General features: G+C 40.5%; 2 protein-coding genes across 2 annotated transcripts; both read right to left on the bottom strand.

Annotated features, from left to right (window-relative positions):
* Positions 1-6,175: 6,175 nt before the first annotated feature.
* Positions 6,176-7,120, bottom strand: LOC120855617 (olfactory receptor 6N2-like). The gene has a single exon (XM_040230160.1). The coding sequence runs from the start codon at positions 7,118-7,120 to the stop codon at positions 6,176-6,178; it is 945 nt and encodes a 314-aa protein (XP_040086094.1).
* A 14,046-nt stretch (positions 7,121-21,166) lies between these two features.
* On the bottom strand, positions 21,167-22,111 carry LOC120855616 (olfactory receptor 6N1-like). Its single transcript, XM_040230159.1, has one exon. The coding sequence runs from the start codon at positions 22,109-22,111 to the stop codon at positions 21,167-21,169; it is 945 nt and encodes a 314-aa protein (XP_040086093.1).
* Positions 22,112-22,804: the final 693 nt, after the last annotated feature.

The following is a 22,804-nucleotide window of genomic DNA, read 5'->3' as shown; positions in this document are numbered from 1 at the left end:
AAGTAGCCATTGGCAATATATAAATTAATGGACGTGGCTGTGTTCCACAAAGTTTGTTTTCAAAAACAGTTGATGTACCCGATTTGGTCCATGGACCATAGTTGTATCCAAGGCTATAACTTAGAAATCTTTTAAATACACACACACAGATGCACACACACGCACATGCACACACACACACAACATATGCACTATTTTGAATGACTTTTCTCTGACTTTGGTGTTTTGAACCTATTTTCATCTGTCATTATGCCTAAAAAACTTACCCAGAAAGTATTGATTCAGCAAAACCGACTCAAGTGAATGTAGAGCCAATAGATATTCTTCTACAAATTTTTTCTTACTTAGACTTAGATGAAACTGACAAATGCAGAATTTTAGAGAGCCATACCTTGTACCTCAGAACTGGAAGGCAGTGCCCTTTATATAATTTACTGATGCCAGAGATAACACCAGCAAACCCTGGTGGGAGCAGCGATCACAGTGGAATGTCATCTAAGTCCCTTTGAGGAAGAAAAAACTGGCATGTCAAGGTGATGAGCGTTGCCACCAAGCATCAAGTGAGTCAGAAGGAAATAAACCATTAGGAGGAAAGGAAGGAAATAAGGTATAAAGAAGGAAATAAGCTATAGTTGAAAGGAATCTATAAAATCATCACTTGGACTTCAATGTTTGTTTAGAAACTTTTTTCTAAATATCTTGATTATTGTTAATAGGAGAAGCATAAGAATATGATTATATAATTCCCCCAGAAACTAGACAATTGTGCATATTAATCAAAATGAGGCAAAGTTGCTCAATAAGATTGATGTTGACTCTGCTTGGGAGTCTACTCTGCTTGGCAGAGACCACATCTGTTTTGATTCTATGAATTTAGGAAAAGAAATTGGACTATATTGCTGTTAATTTCCATTATGAGCATAAAACATAAGCCTTCATTTTTTGCCATGATGGCTCAGCTGGTAAAGAATCTGCCTGCAATGTGGGAGATCTGAGTTTGATCCCTAAGTTGGTAAGATCCCCTGGAGAAGGAAAAGGTTACCCACTCCAGTATTCTGGCCTAGAGAATTCAATGGACTGTAGTCCATAGGGTTGCAAAGAGTCAGACACACCTGAGCACCTTTCACTTCATAAAATAGTATTTGGTAGATTTTAGAATGTCATAAAGCTTGTCCAGTATGAAAGATTAATAGTGGTCATAATTTGCTTTTGTAGTTAATCATTTCAGATACATTTGAATTCCCCCCACACAAAATGAGTCTAACTTTTGTTTCTTCAAGAGGAACCATTATAAAAATTCAGAACAGCTTTCAATTTCTAAAGCAATAATCACCTTAACTTTCTTCCTTCTGTTTCAGCTTGTAGGAATCCAAAACATTTAATTCTTTTGGCAATTTTTAAGCTGAGCATTATGTGGAACATTTTATAAACTGACAGGTATCCTTATACCTTCCTGTTCCAGGTTTCAATCTCTGAATATTTTTCACCTCCTCATATGGATAATACATTCCCACATGGCCCTTTATAGTTCTGCTTCTAAAAGGCCATTAGAGAAAAGCATCAGGTTCAAAAGAATTCTTTAATATAAATCAAAACATAAATTATAATTTTTTCTAATATTGTCACCTTCATAGGCCTCTGAGTATAACTAAATTATCTTGTAAATCTGACTCCCTGGATGCCTGGTGGAAATCCCCATCATACTGATATGCCACTTCTTCTATTTATTCTTCTTGAATGGCATAATCATGTTGTCCTTGGGAAAAATTATCAAATTCCATGGACACCGCTTTTGGAATTTTGTTTGAGATTTTATTAATAGGTCAATTCAGAGCAAGAAATATTTTTCTAATATTGATATCCCATCCATGAATGTGTTCTATATCATCATTTATATAAAAATTCTATATAATAAGTTTAAATGTAAGTTTATAGGGATTTTCAAAGAAGTCTTGCATATCTCTTAAGTATTTTATATGTATTTTATTTTTATTACAAATTACTTATTTAATTTTATTTATGATTGTTCATATTATACAATAATACAGTGTTGCTTTTTTTCATTGAGAGGTATCTAGCAAGCTTGCCAACCATATTAATGCTAACAATTTATCCATGATTATCTATAAATGCCTTTTCATACTGTTCATGGGGTTCTCAAGTCAAGAATACTGAAGTGGTTTGCCATTCCCTTCTCCAGTGGACCACATTCTGTCAGACCTCTCCACCATGACCCGCCCGTCCTGGGTGCCCCCACAGTGCATGGCTTAGTTTCATTGAGTTAGACAAGGCTGTGGTCCGTGTGATCAGATTTGCTAGTTTTCTGTGATTATGGTTCAGTGTTTCTGCCCTCTGATGCCCTCTCACAACACCTACCGTCTTACTTGGGTTTCTCTTACCTTGAACATGGGGTATCTCTTCACGGCTGCTCCAGCAAAGCACAGCCGCTGCTCCTTACCTTGGACGCGGAGTATCTGCTAAAGACCACCCTTCCTGAACTTGAACGTGGAGTAGCTCCTCTCAGGCCATCCTGTGCCCACGCAGCCACCGCTCCTTGGACGTGGGCTTGCTCCTCTCCGCCGCCACCCCTGACCTCGGACGCCGGGTAGCTATTCTTGGCTGCCACCCCTGACCTTGGGTGAGGGGTAGCTCTTCTGTACCATGCTTCTGTGCAGTCCATCACAGCCGGCACACTTTTTTTTATCACTAGTACCACCAGGGAAGCCTGATGGTTAAGTATGTGCTGAGATGGTACCTATATCTATAAATGTGTAAGTGCTCAATTGTGTCCTACTCTTTGTGATCCCATGGACTGTAGCCAGCCAGACTCCTCTGTCCATGGGGATTCTCCAGGCAAGAATACTGGAGTGGGTTGCCATGCCCTCCTTCAGGGGATCTTCCAAACCCAGGGATCAAATCCAGGTTGCCCATATTGAAGGAGGATTCTTTACTAGCTGAGCTACCAGGGAAGCCTATGGTTATCTATGCTTCAGTGTAAATATCATCTAAAAATAATCCAAGTGTTATCCAGTGCTTGTACTTTTAATTTCTTATTCTTTTTGCTTATTTGCTATAGTAGCCAGGACTACCTATAAAAGGTAGATTAGAAGTTACATGCAGAGTACATCATGAGAAACGTTGGACTGGAAGAAACACAAGCTGGAATCAAGATTGCCAGGAGAAATATTCATAACCTCAGATATGCAGATGATACCACCCTTATGGCAGAAAATGAAGAGGACTAAAAAGCCTCTTGATGAAAGTGAAAATGGAAAGTGAAAAGGTTGGCTTAATGCTCCACATTCAGAAAATGAAGATCATGGCATCTAGTCCCATCACTTCATGGGAAATAGATGAGGGAACAGTGGAAACAGTGTCAGACTTTATTTTGGGGGGCTCCAAAATCACTGCAAACGGTGACTGCAGCCATGAAATTAAAAGATGCTTACTCCTTAGAAGAAAAGTTATGATCAACCTAGATACCATATTGAAAAGCAGAGACATTACTTTGCCAACAAAGGTCCGCCTAGTCAAGGCTACAGTTTTTCCAGTGGTCATGTATGGATGTGAGAGTTGGGCTGTGAAGAAAGCTGAGTGTCTGTTGGAGAAGACTCTTGAGAGTCCCTTGGACTGCAAAGAGATCCAACCAGTCCATTCTGAAGGAGATCAACCCTGGGATTTCTTTGGAAGGAATGATGCTAAAGCTGAAACTCCAGTACTTTGGCCACCTCATGTGAAGAGTTGACTCCTTGGAAAATACTCTGATGCTGGAAGGGATTGGAGACAGGAGGAGAAGGAGACAACAGAGGATGAGATGGCTGGATGGCATCACTGACTCAATGGACATGAGTTGGAGTGAACTCTGGGAGTTGGTGATGGACAGGGAGGCCCGGCGTGCTGTGATTCATTGGGTTGCAAAAAGTTGGACATGACTGAACAACTGAACTGAACTGAACTGAATTGTTTGTATTCTTGATCAAGAGAAAATTATATTTTAAGGTATACAGCTTGATGTTTTGCTATAGGTATCCATTTTTAAATGACCACCATAATCAAACTAATTAAAATATCCATTACTTCACACACTAATGATTTTTCTTTTCTCCTTCCCTCCTTTCTTCCCTTCCTTTCTCTTTTTTAAATAGAACTCTAAAGAACTACCCTGTCCTCTTAGTAAATTTCAAGCATACACTACAGTATCATTGATGGTCACCGTGCTGTACATTCAATCTCCAGAACAAAAAACACACATATAATATAAGTGGGCCTTATATTATAGCTTGGCATTTGTTTAATTTGACTTGCACTTAAAGTCCATCTGTATTCTACGTTCCTTCATCGTATCTGCCTGGTAAATATTTACTCAATTTCAAACATTTTACTATGATAGTGGGTATGTTAGCTTTACTGACAGTTTCCCCTCCTGATTACCACAAACGCTGAAAGCCACAGCGCTTCTCCATGGCAGAGAGCAGAACAGACAAACCGGGCAGGTTGGTTCCCAAGAAGAGGAACAGATGACTGAGTTACACATGCCTAATTCCTCTATCAGTCTCACCAATCAGATTAGATAAATGGCTCTCAGACTTGAATTTGCTTCACATTGCCTTGAGTCTTGCAAATAGTTACATCCAAGACTCAAAGTTTCTAAAAGTTATCTGATAAACATTCTCATTAAAATAAAAACTCCAAATCTATGGTTAAGGTTTTACCTGAGAAGATTCCAGGTAATGTGTCGAACTTCATTTCTCTCACAATTAATCAATAATCCTGTGTTTGGGGAAGCTTAAAAAACTTCACTGCCTGTTCACTGAACCAAAGAACTAAAGGAATTACCTATAATTTCTTATTTTTAGAACTTTATGACTGTAGGGAAAAAAAATACCTTTCCAAAACTGACTCTGCTAGCTCATATAAATCATGCCTGAAAAGATTTCCTCTAGTTAGCCTACATTTAAGTGATAAGTCATACACAATCTGATTCCTAGTTTCATACAGAATATGAAAAATCCAGAGCTGAAAAGAATGATAGGGAAGGTGAAGACTCAGACCCTCTCTTTTAAAAGATGCTATTTATTCTTCTTACTCAGTAAAGTTAACTTTTTTTTTTTTTAATAGACTTACTAAATGACTTTGGAAGGACATTCGTCCATTTTGCCACTATGAGAGATTTGATGAGAAAATGAACACACTTGAATGAGAATATTCAAGTATAAATGGTATATTTGTGGAAGAGGTTATGGAACTGGGCGAGAGCATGGAGTGGTTCTGGGAAGCTGGGAGCCCATTCCTACTTCTGGAAAAAAAGAGAGAAGAGATAGCAAGAAGCCTCTAGCAGAAAGGCTGGCCAGAGAAATCTTTGTTAAATCCCATGCAAATCATGTTCTATAGATATAGGAGAATTATTCTATGGGAAAAAATAGTCCATATGTCACTCTACACACATCTTCTCCCAGTAAAATAAGTTAAAATAAATACCAAGTTAACCTTGTGATAGAAATAAAGTATTTCAATATCATTAGGCAAATACAGGAAGCTCTTAAATTGTATACTTAGTCATTTCAAAAAATGCTGCCCAGAAGAATTATTTCTTAAATGAATTTTCTTTTTGTATTTTCAGTATATTTATGACCATGTTATCCAGATACAAGGAATCTCCAAGCAGGATGCTACAGTTTCATGTCTGATTTGAAGAGAACTTTCAGAAAACTACCAAATCAGTGCCCAGGGATTAGGATCCCAAAATCTGAGACTTGAGGAAAATCTCAAAATAAACTTGACCCATGGGATTGCAAAAAGTCAAATGCGACCGAGCAAACAACCTCCTTTACTACTTTCTCAATGGCTCTCCAAAAATTTCATCTTGAGAAAAGTCTCACAGTTAGTTTGTTTTCTAAATTCTTAAAAACACATTTATCTCTCTAAGTTTTAAATCTACCCTGGAATTTGCATCGTTATTATTTGATTATTTTTAATTTGTGTGATCTTTCACCCATATTAGATAGGTACGGGTTCAGCCCCATATTTCACCACCTTAACAAGTTTCTCAATTTGCCCTGATATAATACTCAATACATTTAAATTGATATATGCAGTATATTTGACAAATTAATTAGTTGAATGACTAACCAGCTAAAGCCTACCCTTACTAAATGAAGGGCCTATGGCTTGATCCTCAGGGTCTCTTCATCATAGCCCTAATGCTTTGGGTGACTCTCCTGACAGCCTCTCTCACTTCTTTGTTACGAAAAGTGTAAATAATGGGGTTGAGAAAAGGGGTCAGAAAAGTATACACCAAAGCAATAAGTTTGTCAATGCCTTCAGGACGACTCTCAGGTGGCCCCACATAGACAATGAAAGCAGAGGCAAAGAATAGCACCACTACAGTTACATGGGAGGAACAGGTGGAAAAGGCCTTGGCACGTCTTGCAGCTGAGGGCAGCTTCAGTACAGCTCTCAGGATACCCCCATACAATCCTAAAATGAGCACAAGATTGCAAGCATTGATAATGCCAATCACTGCAATGTGGACTTGAGTGTGCCAACCTGTGTCCACACATGCCAACCTCATTAGTGGTGCCAGGTCACAGAAGTAATGAGCCACCTCTTTTAAGCAGAAGGGCAGCGTGGCTGTGAGGCTTGCTGGCACAAGTGCAGCTGAGAAGCCAGCCACCCAAGTGGCCCCTGCTAGCCACAACTGTACCTGTCTGCTCATAAGAGCATGGTAGTGGAGTGGGCGACAGATGGCAAGGTAGCGGTCCAGTGCCATGACACCCAACAGGTAGCACTCAGTCATGCCCAGTGAATGGAAGACATAGAGCTGGACAAAGCACACAGTTGGTGAGATGGGTGAACACCCATGGAGCAAGGTGTGCAGCAGCGTGGGCACTGTGGTGCTGACATACCAGAGTTCCAAGAAGGAGAGGACACTGATGAAGAAGTACATGGGTGTGGACAGTCTAGAATCTGCCTGAACCAGCACAATGATGAACAAGTTCCCTGCCAGGGTGAGGAGATAGATGCACAGTGTCCCCAGGAAAGCAAGAGGTCGCAGGGCTCCAGTGGTAGTGAAACCTGCAAGGAGGAAACTCTGGGTCCATGTGTGATTGACAAGGTCCATGGTTCCTAAGAGCAAGAAGTAAAGGGAGAAGATTAACTACTTCAGGAGTCTTCTTGAGAAATCTTTCCAGAACCAAAAATATTGCACATATAACCCTGAAAATAGCTTACGCATTATCGAACCTTACTTTTTAAAAGACAGCTGAAGCCCAGAAGGCAGAAGTGATTTGCACAATATCTCAGTCTGTTGTTGACAGAACTGGAGTGGAGTCCAGGATTCCTGAATCTCAGATCAGGACTTCTTTGTATAGACTGTGATACCAGAGTCAGGGGACCCAGGATATTCTCCTGCATATCCGTTCAGGAAATAGAAGAGATAAGAAATTTTCATGCTCATCTGCTTTTAGTCTAAATGAAAGGTCTCACGATTCTTTAAGACATCCACCTATACCGTTTCCTCTGAATCCAAACTCAGTTGTTCTTAACTATGGGAAAAGGTGACAAATACTTTCTATAATGTGATCACTAGCTTCCTTCAGGGAGCCTTTCTGGAATTCAGAAATGTTCTCAATGTGGACTGAATGAGGAAGAAGAAAGAAATGTGAATACTCTGGAGAATTCCTCAACTATAAGAGCTATCAGGCCAGATGAGGAAACAATGAATAAACACAGTGCATTTTCAGGAAGGATTCTCAAATAGAATTATATACTGGAAAGTTTCTAAATTTGATAAATTTATAAAGTCCAGACCCTATGATGTTGGTGTAGAGGGGCTGTAGTATAAGATAAAACACATTCTCTTGGAATCAGCTTTCTAAATGTGCTTGGCCACTAAATGGATATTGAGCCTGGCCATTTCTCCTATTTTTTTTTTCTTTTTTAAATTATCAAAGATTATAATTGTACAATTTTGAGAAGTACAGAACAAAATACAGTTATTGGAAGACAATTGCTGTATGATACATTTCTCCTCTCTTTACCTCAACTTGCTCTTTTCTAGAATGAAGAAGTTTAAATAGGTGCCTGGACATCCCTTACATCCATGGCTGTTTATGGTTCTCTAAAACTACTGAAAAAATGTTTTGGGGATGAGGGTGGAGATAGGAGCTCTACACTAAGATCCCAAGAGTTTTCTTCCCACACATATAACAAGCTTCAGCTAGGAAAGGTCAAAGCCTTCTCTCAATCCTCTTCTTGAGTACCTCTCATCTCTGCTACACTGTTCTGACCATTTACCTGGCTACTTGGGTGGCATTAAGTCTTATAGCTTCTTTTCAGTGTCCTTTTTACCTCCAAACACTTCCCTATTTATGTCTTATTTTCCTGGAAATGCTGGCTTCCCAGGGGCTCCTTGCTGTGCTCCCTGGGGTTGCTGGGTTTGACTAACTCTTAGTAGGGGTCCCCCTGGGGCAGAATGTTGGGCACAGGAAAGCAATGCAGAGTAGCTCTATTTCTCAAGTGACTTTTCTCAACTTTACAACCCTGACCATAGGGCTCTGGAATCCAGTCTCAAAGACCTTGTGTCTTCTGGATCACTAGAACTTTCTGTAACTTCCATATAGCTTTCTCTAAGAAGAAACAATTCATCTTGCATAAACATGGGCACACATTAAGAGTCACACTTTGAGCATCTTAAAAGGAGTGAGTTGTTGTGTTTTGTTTTTTTTTTTAACTTTCTTGCAAGATTTCTCATCCAGCTCTTTTTCTGATTACCACTACCTTCATCACCATATAAACACAGTCAGCATCGGCACCACCATTACTTCTATGCTGAACATCTCCACTTCCATTGATCCCACCACCATCTCTACCTTCATCAAGTCCTCTACTGTTTATACATTGATTCAACCATTGTTTATTAAAATATCTAAGATTCTGTTCTAACTGCACTGTTCAAAGTTTCCTTTACTGGTATTCTTACTATTACTTTTATTACCACCATTATCCTCTTGATGCTTATTCATTTTGCTATGATCCATTTTATCTATAGCCACACCCTCAACATTGAAGATGTAACCTCAGGTGAGCACTACCTGTGGTGCCTGTACTTGGGTGGATTTGGAATCCAAAAAAATAATAGAATTAAAACACTACTGAAAGTAATGCATTTGAATCATTCATACATCCAAAAGTACTTTTTTTTTTTTCAGAATCAAATTTAAGGACAATTCACTTCCTAATTTAAGATAGAGAGGTAACCATAAAAGATGAACTAGTACATCAACACTAAAATGAAGGAAATCACTGAATTTTCTGAGATCCAGAAACTCCTGTGAGAGCTGGAGATTTTTGAGACAAAGAAAAAGAAAATATTTGTTTCTAAGATTACTAATGTACCTGCAGGATTTACAGAGTCTCTTTGAGGAAAAAAAAAAACAACCTCTCAAGTATTTGGAAATCAGAGGGCTTCCTTCAATCTTAACCAGCACTGAGTTTACATCCCACTTCACCTGAAATACCTGACCTTTCTCCAGGATGGATAGTTGCCACTGCCCTTTCACCAAATTACTGCAACCTCCCTAGTCCTAAACACCAAAGGCTCTTTGTTTCCATTCTTATTTCATTGAGCTGTAGAAATTAGCCATTTATCTAGAATCCTCAAACACATGATTATGCTATGCTGAGAGTAGCCGCTATATTACTTATTTTGGGGATTCCCTGGTGGCTCAGATGGTAAAGCGTCTGCCTGCAATGTGGGAAACCCGGGTTCGTTCCCCTGGTCAGGAAGATCCCCTGGATAAGGAAACGGCAACCCATTCCATAGTTCTCTATAGAGTCAGATCACAATGATATTCCTGCATTCTCTCTTTATAAGGCCTTTATAAGGTCCTCAAAGCAGACTTCCTTATTCGTTTGTAGTGTCCAGATGCATATCTAAATGCCTTGGCATCGACTGACTGTATCAGAAGGCTGTCAAAGGGGAAGAGGGGAGTGAAATAGCTGGCTCAAAGCTCAGCATTCAGAAAATGGAGATCACAGCATCTGGTCCCATCACTTCACGGGAAATAGATCGGGAAACAGTGGAAACAGTGGCTGACTTTATTTTGGGGGACTCCAAAATCACTGCAGATGGTGATTGCAGCCATGAAATTAAAAGACGCTTACTCCTTGGAAGGAAAGTTATGACCAACCTAGACAGCATATTCAAAAGCAGAAACATTACTTTGTCAACAAAGGCCCCTCTAGTCAAGGCTATGGTTTTTCCACTAGTCATGTATGAATGTGAGAGGTGGACTATAAAGAAAGCTGAGAGCTGAAGAATTGATGCTTTTGAACTGTGGTGTTGGAGAAAACTCTTGAGAGTCCCTTGGACTGCAAGGAGATCCAACCAGTACATCCTAAAGGAGATCGGTCCTGGATGTTCATTGGAAGGACTGATGAAGCTGAAGCTCCAATAGTTTGGCCACTTGATGTGAAGAGCTGACTCATTTGAAAAGACCCCGAGGCTGGGAAAGATTGAGGGCAGGAGGAGAAGGGGATGACAGAGGATGAGATGGTTGGATGGCATCACTGAATCAAAGGACATGAGTTTGGGTACTCTGGGAGTTGAAAAAAGTAAGCTTTAGTGAGTTAGAAAACTCATAGTATCATTGATAATATTTGAAAAAGTGCATACTTATTAGAAGTTAAAAATGAATAGATAACTTTTAAAGTAATGTTATTATAAGTGATTTTAAAATTCATCTAAACATTTTATATGCTATATTTCTATGTAATACATTTTAAAAAGCATGATTTAGAGGTTAGAAACATATCAAGTATAGCTAAAATAATGGGAGAAATATGGGAAATCACAGTCACTCATTTGTTTATTTATTTAATACATCTTTCAAACACTTTTTATGAACTGGCCTTATGCTAGGAATTTGGAAAATGAGGTGCATAAAACACAGTCCTTTCCTTTAAAGTGCTTACTGCAGAGTTTTCCTGATGGCTCAGATGATAGAGAAACCACCTGCAATGCAAGACACCCATGATCAAGCCCTGAGTTGGGAAGATATCCTGGAGAAGGAAATGGAGAATCCCATGGACAAAGGAGCCTGGCTGGCTACATTTCATGGGGTTGCAAAAAGTCAGATGCAACTGAGCAACTAACACTTTCACTTATTCTTTTCACTTGGGAGTGCATGAGTGCTAAGTCATTTCAGTTGTGTTCGACTCTTTGTGATCCTATGGACCATAGTCCACCAGTCTCCTCTGTCCGTGGGATTCTCCAAGCAGGAGTACTGAAGTGGGTTGTCATGCCCTCCTCCTGACCCAATGATTTAACCCACATCTCTTAAGTTTCCTGCAATGTCAAGCTAGTTCTTCACCACAAGCGCCATCAGAGACAGACCCTCAAATTGGCCACTTACTAATATATTAAAAAAATACGTTTTTCAAATACAAGAAAAAAATCCAACCTCATACACAATAAGATAAATTTGAAACATAAAACTTAAAAAAAAATACTGTTTCTCAAATATTATATTTACTGATGTCTAAAAGTTTGAATACGTACTTTATAAAAAGTGCTATGTGAAAACATGCTTTATATCATTGCTGATTGGGAAAACTAAATGACGTAATCCCTTTAGAGCAAAATTTAAGAATATTTACTCAAATAATATGTGCATATGCACTATGATGCAAGAATACCATTCCTAGGAATTTGTATGCCCATATACGAAATCTTCATGACCCAGATAATCATGATGATGTGATCACTGATCTAGAACCAGACATCTTGGAATGTGAAGTCAAGTGGGCCTTAGAAAGCATCACTACGAACAAAGCTAGTGGAGGTAATGGAATTCCAGTTGAGCTATTTCAAATCCTGAAAGATGATGCTGTGAAAGTGCTGCACTCAATATGCCAGCAAATTTGGAAAACTCAGCAGTGGCCACAGGACTGGAAAAGGTCAGTTTTCGTTCCAATTCCAAAGAAAGGCAATGCCAAAGAATGCTCAAACTACTGCACAATTGCACTCATCTCACATGCTAGTAAAATAATGCTCAAAATTCTCCAACCCAGGCTTCAGCAATACGTAAACCATGAACTTCCTGATATTCAAGCTGGTTTTAGAAAAGGCAGAGGAACCAGAGATCAATTCCCAACATCTGCTGGATCATGGAAAAAGCAAGAGAGTTCCAGAAAAATATCTATTTCTGCTTTATTGACTATGCCAAAGCCTTTGACTGTGTGGATCACAATAAACTGTGGAAAATTCTGAGAGAGATGGGAATACCAGACCACCTAACCTGCCTCTTGAGAAATCTGTATGCAGGTCAGGAAGCAACAGTTAGAACTGGACATAGAACAACAGACTGGTTCCAAATAGGAAAAAGAGTACGTTAAAGCTGTATATTGTCACCCTGCTTATTTAACTTATATGCAGAGTACATCATGAGAAATGCTTGACTGGAAGAAGCACAAGCAGGAATCAAGATTGCCGGGAGAAATATCAATAACCTCAGATATGCAGATGACACCACCCTTATGGCAGAAAGTGAAGAGGAACTAAAAAGCCTCTTGATGAAAGTGAAAGAGGAGAGTGAAGAAGTTGGCTTAAAGCTCAACATTCAGAAAACGAAGATCATGGCATCTGGTCCCATCACTTCATGGGAAATAGATGGGGAAACAGTGTCAGACTTTATTTTTTTGAGCTCCAAAATCACTGCAGATGGTGATTGCAGCCATGAAATTGAAAGACGCTTAGACTCCTTGGAAGAAAAGTTATGACCAACGTATATAGTATATTCAAAAGCAGAGACATTACTTTGCCGACTAAGGTCCGTCTAGCCAAGGCTATGGTTTTCCCTGTGGTCATGTATGGATGTGAGAGTTGGACTGTGAAGGAGGCTGAGCGCCGAAGAATTGATGCGTTTGAACTGTAGTGTTGGAGAAGACTCTTGAGAGTCCCTTGGACTGCAAGGAGATCCAACCAGTCCATTCTGAAGGAGATCAGCCCTGGGATTTCTTTGGAAGGAATGATGCTGAAGCTGAAGCTCCAGTACTTTGGCCACCTCATGCGAAGAGTTGACTCATTGGAAAAGACTCTGATGCTGGGAGGGACTGGGGGCAGGAGGAGAAGGGGTCGATAGAGGATGAGATGGCTGGATGGCATCACTGACGTGATGGACGTGAGTCTGAGTGAACTCCAGGAGATGGTGATGGACAGGGAGGCCTGGCGTGCTGCGATTCATGGGGTCATAAAGAGTCGAACACCACTGAGCGACTGAACTGAACTGAACTGATACGAAATAACTCATACACGAGGTTATTCATTTCAGTTGTGTATTTAATAGCCAAAAACTGGAGCAACCCAAGAGTACTTCAATTCAGGATTAGTCAAGTTAAAATCAAAATAGAATACTATGGAACTTTTTTTATTTTTTAAGCATTCTTTATAAGGTGATAGAAAAAAGATAAAAGCAAAGATAGAACAAATATAGTATGAGGCCTTATGCTTAAGAAAGGTGGATTATAAAATATTCTTATCTTCTGAGGTTTCCAAATAGAAGCATTGTAATCCATCAGGAAACATTAAAAGTGATCTTCTATCAGGGTTGGTTGAAAATCAGGAAGGAGCAGAGAGGTTGGGAAACTGGAGTAGCAAGATTTCTCTATGTAAATACTTTTAGATGGCTTTGATTTTGAATCCTTTATGTGTATTACTTGTTGAAGCAAAGAAAATGTGTTTTAAAAAAAGAAATTACATTTAAGTAAAAAAGAATGTCAGTTCAGTGGTGATCTGTGGGCTTTTGTCCTTGTTTGCCACAGACAACTCTGGTTTATAAAGCCCAATGTCTTGTTATTGATGCACTCCTATTACATTTGGACTTGGATGATGAACCGTAGAACACTCTGCAGGGTAGAATGTTAGCCATAATGAAAGACAGAGTGAATGGTCTGTTTATAATATATTTCAGTCCTGGCCTGTTTTCATTTTCTCTCCTGCTAGTCATTATCCACATGTTACCAGGTAAGAAGTGGCCAAAATTGAGCCTTAACTTGAGCATGCATGTGTGGTTGCTCAGTCTCATCAGACGCTTTATGACTCCATGGACTGTGGTGCATCCCTCTGTCCATGGGATTCTCCTGGCAAGAATACCAGACTGGATTGCTATTTCCTGCTCCAGAGGATCTTCTCAAAATAGGGATTGAAACGGAGTCTCCTAACCCTCCTATGTCTTCTACATTGGCAGACAGATTCTTTACCACTGAGCCACCTGGAAATCCCTTAACTTGAGCACTTACCCCAATGTCACACAAAAGGTGTTGCTTCTGTAACATATTTTTCACATCTTCAGTTAAGTTCAGTCACTCAGTCGTGTCCGACTCTTTGTGATCCCTTTAAACTGCAGCACACCAGGTCTCCCTGTCCATCACCAACTCCCAGAGTTTACCCAAACTCATGTCCTTTGAGTCAGTGATGCCATCCAGCCATCTCATCCTCTGTCATCCCCTTCTCCTCCTGCCCTCAATCTTTCCCAGCATCAGGGTCTTTTCAAATGAGTCAGCTCTTCGCATCAGGTAGCCAAACTATAGGAGCTTCAGCTTCAACATCAGTCCTTCCAGTGAACAACCAGGACTGATCTCCTTTAGGATGGAATGGTTGGATCTCCTTGCAGTCCAAGGGACTCTCAAGAGTCTTCTTCAACACCACAGTTCAAAAGCATCAATTCTTCCGTGCTCAGCTTTCTTTATAGTCCAATTCTCATATCCGTACATGACCTCTGGAAAGACCATAGCCTTGATTAGATGGACCTTTGTTGACAAAGTAATGTTTCTGCTTTTAATATGCTGTCTAAGTTAGTCATAACTTTCCTTCCAAGGAGTAAGCGTCTTTTAATTTCATGGCTGCAATCACCATCTGCAGTGATTTTGGAGCCCAGAAAAATAAAGTCAGCCACAGTTTTCACTGTTTGCCCATCTATTTTCCATGAAGTGATGGGACCAGATGCCATGATCTTCGTTTTCTGAATGCTGAGCTTTAAGCCAACTTTTTCACTCTCCATTTTCACTTTCATCAAGAGGCTCTGTAGTTCTTCACTTTCTGCCATAAGGGTGGGGTCATCTGCATATCTGAGGCTATTGATATTTCTCCCGGCAATCTTGATTCCAGCTTGTACTTCCTCCAGCCCAGCAATTCTCATGATGTACTCTGCATAGAAGTTAAATAAACAGGGTGACAATATACAGCCTTGATGTACTCCTTTTCCTATTTGGAACCAGTCTGTTGTTCCTTGTCCAGTTCTAACTGTTGTTTCCTGACCTGCATATAGGTTTCTCAAGAGGCAGGTCAGGTGGTCTGGTATTCCCATCTCTTTCAGAATTTTCCACAGTTTATTGTGATCCACATAGTCAAAGGCTTGGGCATAGTCAATAAAGCAGAAGCAGATGTTTTTCTGGAACTCTCTTGCTTTTTTGATGATCCAACGGATGTTGGCAATTTGATCTCTGGTTTCTCTGCCTTTTCTAAAACCAGCTTGAACATCTGAAAGTTCACAGTTCATGTATTGCTGAAGCCTGGCTTGGAGAATTTTGACCATTGCTTTACTAGCATGTGAGATGAGTGCAATTGTGTGGCAGTTTGAGCATTTTTTGGCATTGCCTTTTTTGGGGATTGGAATGAAAACTGACCTTTTCCAGTCCTGTGGCCACTGCTGAGTTTTCCAAATTTGCTGACATATTGAGTGCAGCAATTTCACAGCAACATCTTTTAGGATTTGAAATGGCTCAACTGGAATTCCATCACCTCCACTAGCTTTGTTCATAGTAATGCCTCCTAAGGCCCACTTGACTTAACATTCCATGATGTCTGGCTCTCGGTGAGTGTGAATGATCACACCATCATGATTATCTGGGTCATGAAGATCTTTTTGTATAGTTCTTCTGTGTATACAAAGAACATTGCCACCTCTTCTTAATATCTTCTGCTTCTGTTAGGTGCATACCATTTCTGTCCTTTATTGAGCCCATCTTTGCATGAAATGTTTCCTTGGTATCTTTAGTTTTCTTAACGAGATCTCCAATCATTCCCATTCTATTGTTTTCCTCTATTTCTCTGCATTGATTGCTGAGGAAAGCTTTCTTTTCTCTCCTTGCTATTCTTTGGAACTCTACATTCAAATGGGTATATCTTTCCTTTTCTCCTTTGTTTTTCACTTCTCTTCTTTTCACAGCTATTTGTAAGACCTCCTGAGACAGCCATTTTGCTTTCTTACATTTCGTTTTCTTGGGATGGTCTTGATCCCTGTCTCCTGTACAGTTTCATGAACCTCCATCCCTAGTTCATCAGGCAGTCTATCTATCAGATTTAAGCCCTTAAATCTATTTGTCACTTCCACTGTATAATCATAAGAGATTTGACTTAGGTCATTCCTGAATGGTCTAGTGGTTTTCCTCCACTTTCTTCAATTTAAGCCTGGATTTGGCAATAAGGGGTTCATGATCTGAGCCACTGTCAGATCCCAGTCTTGTTTTTGCTGACTGTATAGAGCTTCTCCATCTTTGGCTGCAAAGAATATAATCAATCTGATTTCGGTGTTGACCACCTGGTGATGTCCATGTGTAGAGTTTTCTCTTGTGTTGTTGGAAGAGGGTGTTTGCTATGACAAGTGTGTTCTCTTGGCAAAACTCTGTTAGCCTTTGCCCTGCATCATTTTGTAGTCCAAGGCCAAATTTACCTGTTACTCCAGGTGTTTCTTGACTTCCTACTTTTGCATTCCAGTCAGTCCCCTATAATGAAAAGGGCCTCTTTTTTGGATCTTAGCATATATAAAAAGCGATAACACTTGCAGAGAATATTTTGTTGTTGTTGCTCAGTCCCTAAGTCATGTCCAACTCTTTGCAACCCCATTATTGGCAGCACACCAGGCTTCTCTGTCCTTCACTATTTCCCTGAGTTTAGTCAAACTCATATCCATTAAGTCAGTGATACCATCCAACCATCTCATCCTCTGTCCTCCCCTTCTGTTTTTGCCCTCAATCTTTCTCAGCATCAGGGTCTTTTCCAATGAGTCAACTCTTTGCATCAGGTAACCAAAATATTGGAACTTCAGCTTCAGCATCAGTCCTTCCAATGAATATTTAGGGCTAATCTCCTTTAGGATTGACTGGTTTTGTTAGGGGAGGCACACTGACTGAAACCATCCACCCTGGCCAGGCACCATAGTAACCATTTGCATGAATTGTTTTATGACAGGAGGTCCTGGTAAGGAACAAAGAACTAATAAGCCACCACCAAGCGGAAGAGTTCAAGGCAGGTCAAAAGGAGACACCACATGTCCGACCACCTCCCAGAATCCTTCTATCCCACATCCATCTTGGCTGAACAAGGCGTGTACCACCAGGAAGGACTCTGAGTCAGAATGATTGGCTAAGGACACCCGGAAACTAATCCCATCACCATAAAACCCAAGACTGTGAGCCATGTGACAGAGCTGTTCTCCTGGGGTCCCTTACCCTACTGCTCTCCACCGCAGTGCCCTTTCCCAATAAAATCTCTTGCTTTGTCATCACATGTGTCTCCTTAGACAATTCATTTCCAAGTGTTAGACAAGAGCCCAGTTTTGGGCCCTGGAAGAGGTCCCCCTTCCTGCAACAGTTTGGTCTCCTTGCTGTTCAAGGAACACTTAGGTGAATAGAAAGGCTGTTTTCCATAGAGGCAACTAGGCCAGGGACTCTAGTTCCCCCAGGCCCTACATGAACATTTGAAAGTCATATGTGAGGGGTAGGGATTCAGTTACTCAACACCCCATTATTTATACCAGTTGGGAAACTGCACTAAGGATTATCTAAACTTTATATTCTGAAGAGAAAGACCTGAGGAGGTTACAAGAGCAGAAATATTATAAACTGACGGCTAAGGGAGTTTGAAGCTATGAAAAATCTAAGAAAGAGACTATCTCCTGCTAGACTTGTAAAGTTACTCACTCAATCATGTCTCACTCTTTGCATCCCCATGGACTGTGATCTGCCAAGGTCTTCTGTTTATTAAATTTTCCAGGAAAGACTACTACAGTGGGTGGCCATTCCCTTCCGCATGGTTTCTTCTTGACCCAGGGATCAAACCTGGCTATCCTGCATTCCAGGCAGATTCTTTACCATCTGAGCCACCAGGGAGTCCCAGAGTTGTAAAAGGAGCATTTAAATTTCTATCACACTTATTTAACACTTGAGAGTTCATTCATTAAAAGAATGAATATCAAGCACTGTGCTAGAAATCAATGGTGCTGCATTGAGTTGTTAATAACTGATGTCTCTGAAACAGGGTTATAAACCCCTAGGCTCACCACACAATATAGATCCACTGTTAATTAACATGGCCCAAGTCATTGCTAGGGAAAGCAGTTTCCAGCCATTTTTGGTGCTGCCCCCACAGGGAGTGCCCACAACAATTCCTGCATAAAGAGCTTCTAAATGAAACAAGGTATGAGAGGAGAGAAAGAATCAGAATGCAAAAGAAGTAGACTTAGTAGCTCAGCAGAATGGAGTACTGCATTTTGCATTTGGGGGAAGAGCATAGACTTCATGAAAGCCAGGACTCCTGAGGCTATAGAAAGTTGACTTGGACACTTCACAAGGAAAAGCTTCACTTGGGGAATTATCAATTCTAATGATTCTACACATAATGAAAACGTGAGATATGTGTGAAACTAAGTATTCTCAAGGAATGAAACTCCCACTGCAGAAATGTAAGTGGAAAATCTTTGAAGTAGTAATAATTAACATTTATATGGAATTTAAGATTCTACTATGTCCTCACTTTACAGATCAGGAAATTGAGACACAGGAAAAGTTGCATGCATTGCCTAAGGTCACAAAGCAATTAAATGGTAGAATTAATGTTCCAACCCAGGAAGGCAGGCATCAAAGTTGACAGTTGACGTTCTAACTACTACATTGCTCTGCCTCTGGGATAATAAAGCTAACATGTATTGAACACTTAGCATGTGTTATTTTATTTAAACTTTAGGACTCTTTGTTACAGAATGTTTTAAGGAAGAAAAAATTAAGATCAAAGAGAATTTACTTTCTTTTCTGTACAGGGTTAAGGCAAGATAGATGGGCCTCAGGCTGTACAGCTGAAGTTTGTTCCCTATGGACAGTGGATAAGAGAAGTTAAGCCTTGCTATGACAAGAGATAAAAGGCCACATATTCCTTATTCTTGAAGTCAAGGAGATCTTCCTTACTACACACAAGCAGAAAATCTCCTTTAAGGTCAAAAGGGAGAGAGGAACAACTCCATAGGAGGTGATGTCAATCTACCCATAGACATCTTTGATAGAATCTATCTTAGCTAAGAGATGCACGAGCACACATGGGAGGATCCTGGCATAAACCAAATATAAACTCAGAACCAGGCAAAGCAAGATGATTGGCCAGAGGAAACCTGAAAGACATACCCCATGTGAAGTGATTTAAACTACTAAAATAGTGAGCCTCTCTGAGCCCGCCCATGCGTCTATCCACACATATGTTTTTTCTTCCTAATAAACAGTTTGTTTCACAACTTTTCATCTCTATGTGAAATTCATTTCTACACAGCTGATGGGTCAGGGCTTTGTCACTGGCCACTCACTTGTCCCTGGTGGCCTGGTGGCTAAGATTCAGCACTGCCATAGGCCTCAATCTCTGGCAGGAGACTGAAATCGGCTTCAACCTCTGGAGCTGGAGGCCACCTGAGATCAGGATGACACAGTCAAAAACAGTAAACCTTGGATTTGAACCATTACTTTCCTCTCTCTATTCCAGATTTTCAGATCTTACTATCTGAGTCTGGTCCAGATCCTGCTTTCTTTAAGATATGTTGCAATCACAGAATCAAAACTTGCTAAGCAGGAAGGAATGTAAGCAGTCTCCTTACTGACATCTGGCAAAGAGTGCAACTGAGGAAGTCTTGCTAAGTTCACCCAGCCCACTGAAGTGGATCTGGGGTTAAAACCATGTCTCTTGACAGCAAGTGTGGTAATCTTTCTAGTGTCATCCTGTAGATAATGAGATGATTCTTTCTTCTTCAAAAGACCTTATGACAATTAAATTAAAAATACATTTGAAAGCAGCTGTTACTATTCTGGCATAGGACAAACATACCAAAAATAATTGATTTGATTTTTTTAGCAGTTACATAAGAATGAAAGCTAGAGGGAGTATTTAAATCCCACACAGTGACCCAGTCTCTACCAAGATCCTGGTTCTGTCTTTCTCAAAACCCTGACATCTTTAGGCAGGGGCTAGATCTACAGTTCACATATTGCTAAAGTACAGAAATTAAACCTGAGCAATAATTTTCAAACTTTGCTAGGCAGAAAAAGTGGTAAAGGAGCTGGGGAAAAAGAAGGGAGAGAATGAGGTCATAGCTACAGGTCCCCATCTCTATTTTTTATTTCAATATGCTTTCTACATTGTACAGGTGTGCTTGCAAAGCTTTTTGTTTGTCTCTTTGTTGTTTGGTTTTTATTTTATTTATTTATGGAATATAGCTCCAGATCACTCTAAGGCATATTCCACAGTATTAGAAGGCAATTCAGAGTGCACGCTCATCTCCAACACTTTTGTCTCTCCCCATTAAACAGTAAATTATTATCTAAAGTTTCTAGGCTCCTACCTAATAGGGTCATTGTCTTCTCCGGTGAGCTACCTTTGATCACATGGTCTCCCCAGACCACTGGGTTATTGATAAGTTTTCTGCCTATGGCTCATGGCTTCACATCTGAAACTTACACAGGTTATAATTTTTGGCCAGCCTTGTTTTCCACTTTTTCAATCTTATTCTGGGAATCTTATCTTGATAAAAGTGCCACCTCTCAGGTTTAGTTTGCTTTCTTTCTCTCAGTATCTTACTCTCTCCCTCAGTCATAAGTTCAAAAACGTCTGCATGTTCTCTGGTTTGTTTTTCTTCCTTGTGGCATAACTCTCCCATTTGTTTGGAATGGAACCAAAGACATACCTTCTTTCTCTATATATGTTCCAGCTCTGATTAATCCAGGCTTATGTCTTCTGCCGTGAGTGATTTTATTTCCCTGGCATTTACTTTAACTCTGGGAAGACGATTGACTAACCAACTGGGTGATTCATTCCTACAGTTACCAAGAAACCTCAAAATGATAATAGAGATTGTCAAGTTTCCTGCAAAATGGTCCATATCCTGACCCTGACCCTTTTCATAGCCTCCTTCACCTCTTTGTTTCGAAGGGTATAGATGATAGGATTGAGAAAAGGAGTAAGAAGGGCATACACTAAAGCAATATACTTGTCTGTGCCCTCAAGGTGACTCCCAGGTGGTCCCACATAAACTGTGAAGGCAGAAGCATAAAAAAGCACCACTACAGTTATGTGGGAGGAACAGGTGGAAAAGGCCTTGGCACGGCTGGCAGCTGATGGCAGCTTCAGCACAGCTCTCAGGATACACCCATACAATCCTAAAATGAGCACAAGATTGCACCCTGTGGCCACACCAATAACTGCCCCATGGACCCCATTATGCCACCTTGTGTCCACACATGCCAACTTCATTAGTGGTGCCAGGTCACAGAAGTAATGAGCCACCTCTTTTAAGCAGAAGGGCAGAGTGGCTGTGAGGCTTGCTGGCACAAGTGCAGCTGAGAAGCCAGCCACCCAAGTGGCCCCTGCTAGCCACAACTGTACCTGTCTGCTCATAAGAGCATGGTAGTGGAGTGGGCGACAGATGGCAAGGTAGCGGTCCAGTGCCATGACACCCAATAGGTAGCACTCAGTCATGCCCAGTGAATGGAAGACATAGAGCTGGACAAAGCACACAGTTGGTGAGATGGGTGAACACCCATGGAGCAAAGTGTGCAGCAGCGTGGGCACTGTGTTGCTGACATACCAGAGTTCCAAGAAGGAGAGGACACTGATGAAGAAGTACATGGGTGTGGACAGTCTAGAATCTGCCTGAACCAGCACAATGATGAACAAGTTCCCTGCCAGGGTGAGGAGATAGATGCACAGTGTCCCCAGGAAAGCAAGAGGTCGCAGGGCTCCAGTGGTAGTGAAACCTGCAAGGAGAAAACTCTGGGTCCATGTGTGATTGACATGATCCATGATTTCTAGGAGCAAGGAGTAAAAACAAAGGATTAATAAACATCAAGACTTTTCCTCTACTCAGAAATTTTCCCTAGTGTCAAGAATACTGAATTTGAGCACCTTGAAGGAACTTGATATCATCTAAACAATACTCAGTTTGCAATAGAAGAGTTGCAGCCCTACAGGTACACATGGTGGGACCCAACAGAAACTGTTGTTTCCAGAACTGGAACTAGAAATCAAGGCTCCTTATGCCAGTTCTACTCTTTTCTACTCTCTTCTCCACTGTGGAATTTTCCACAGTTTATTGTGATCTACACAGTCAAAGGCTTTGCCATAGTCAATAAAGCAGAAAGAGATGTTTTTCTGGAACTCTCTTGCTTTTTCGATGATCCAGAGGATGTTGACAGATCCATAGTGCCTGATAATGACTCACTTTGAAAGATGATCCACAAAGAAGAAATGTGCCAGGAATTTTCAAAGAGGAAAACCATGAAGACAGAACACCCAGCAACAAGTCTTATTATATTTAAAAAAACAAAAGGCCTTCCTCTAAGTCAGGGATTCTGCTTTGAGAACTTACTCTGTTGCTAACAGGCAGTACACTTCGGGCTAAGCAACTTCTTTTTCTCCAGCATAAAAAAGTTTGAACTGATGTTTTCTAAAGCTTACAACACAGATAATTTACAGTTCCCCAAAACCACTGAAAAT

The sequence above is a fragment of the Oryx dammah genome, unplaced genomic scaffold (assembly GCF_014754425.2).
Source record: "Oryx dammah isolate SB20612 unplaced genomic scaffold, SCBI_Odam_1.1 HiC_scaffold_28, whole genome shotgun sequence".
Lineage (NCBI taxonomy): Eukaryota > Metazoa > Chordata > Mammalia > Artiodactyla > Bovidae > Oryx > Oryx dammah.
Note: the sequence above shows the minus strand (reverse complement) of the source record. Positions and strands in the feature narration are given on the sequence as shown.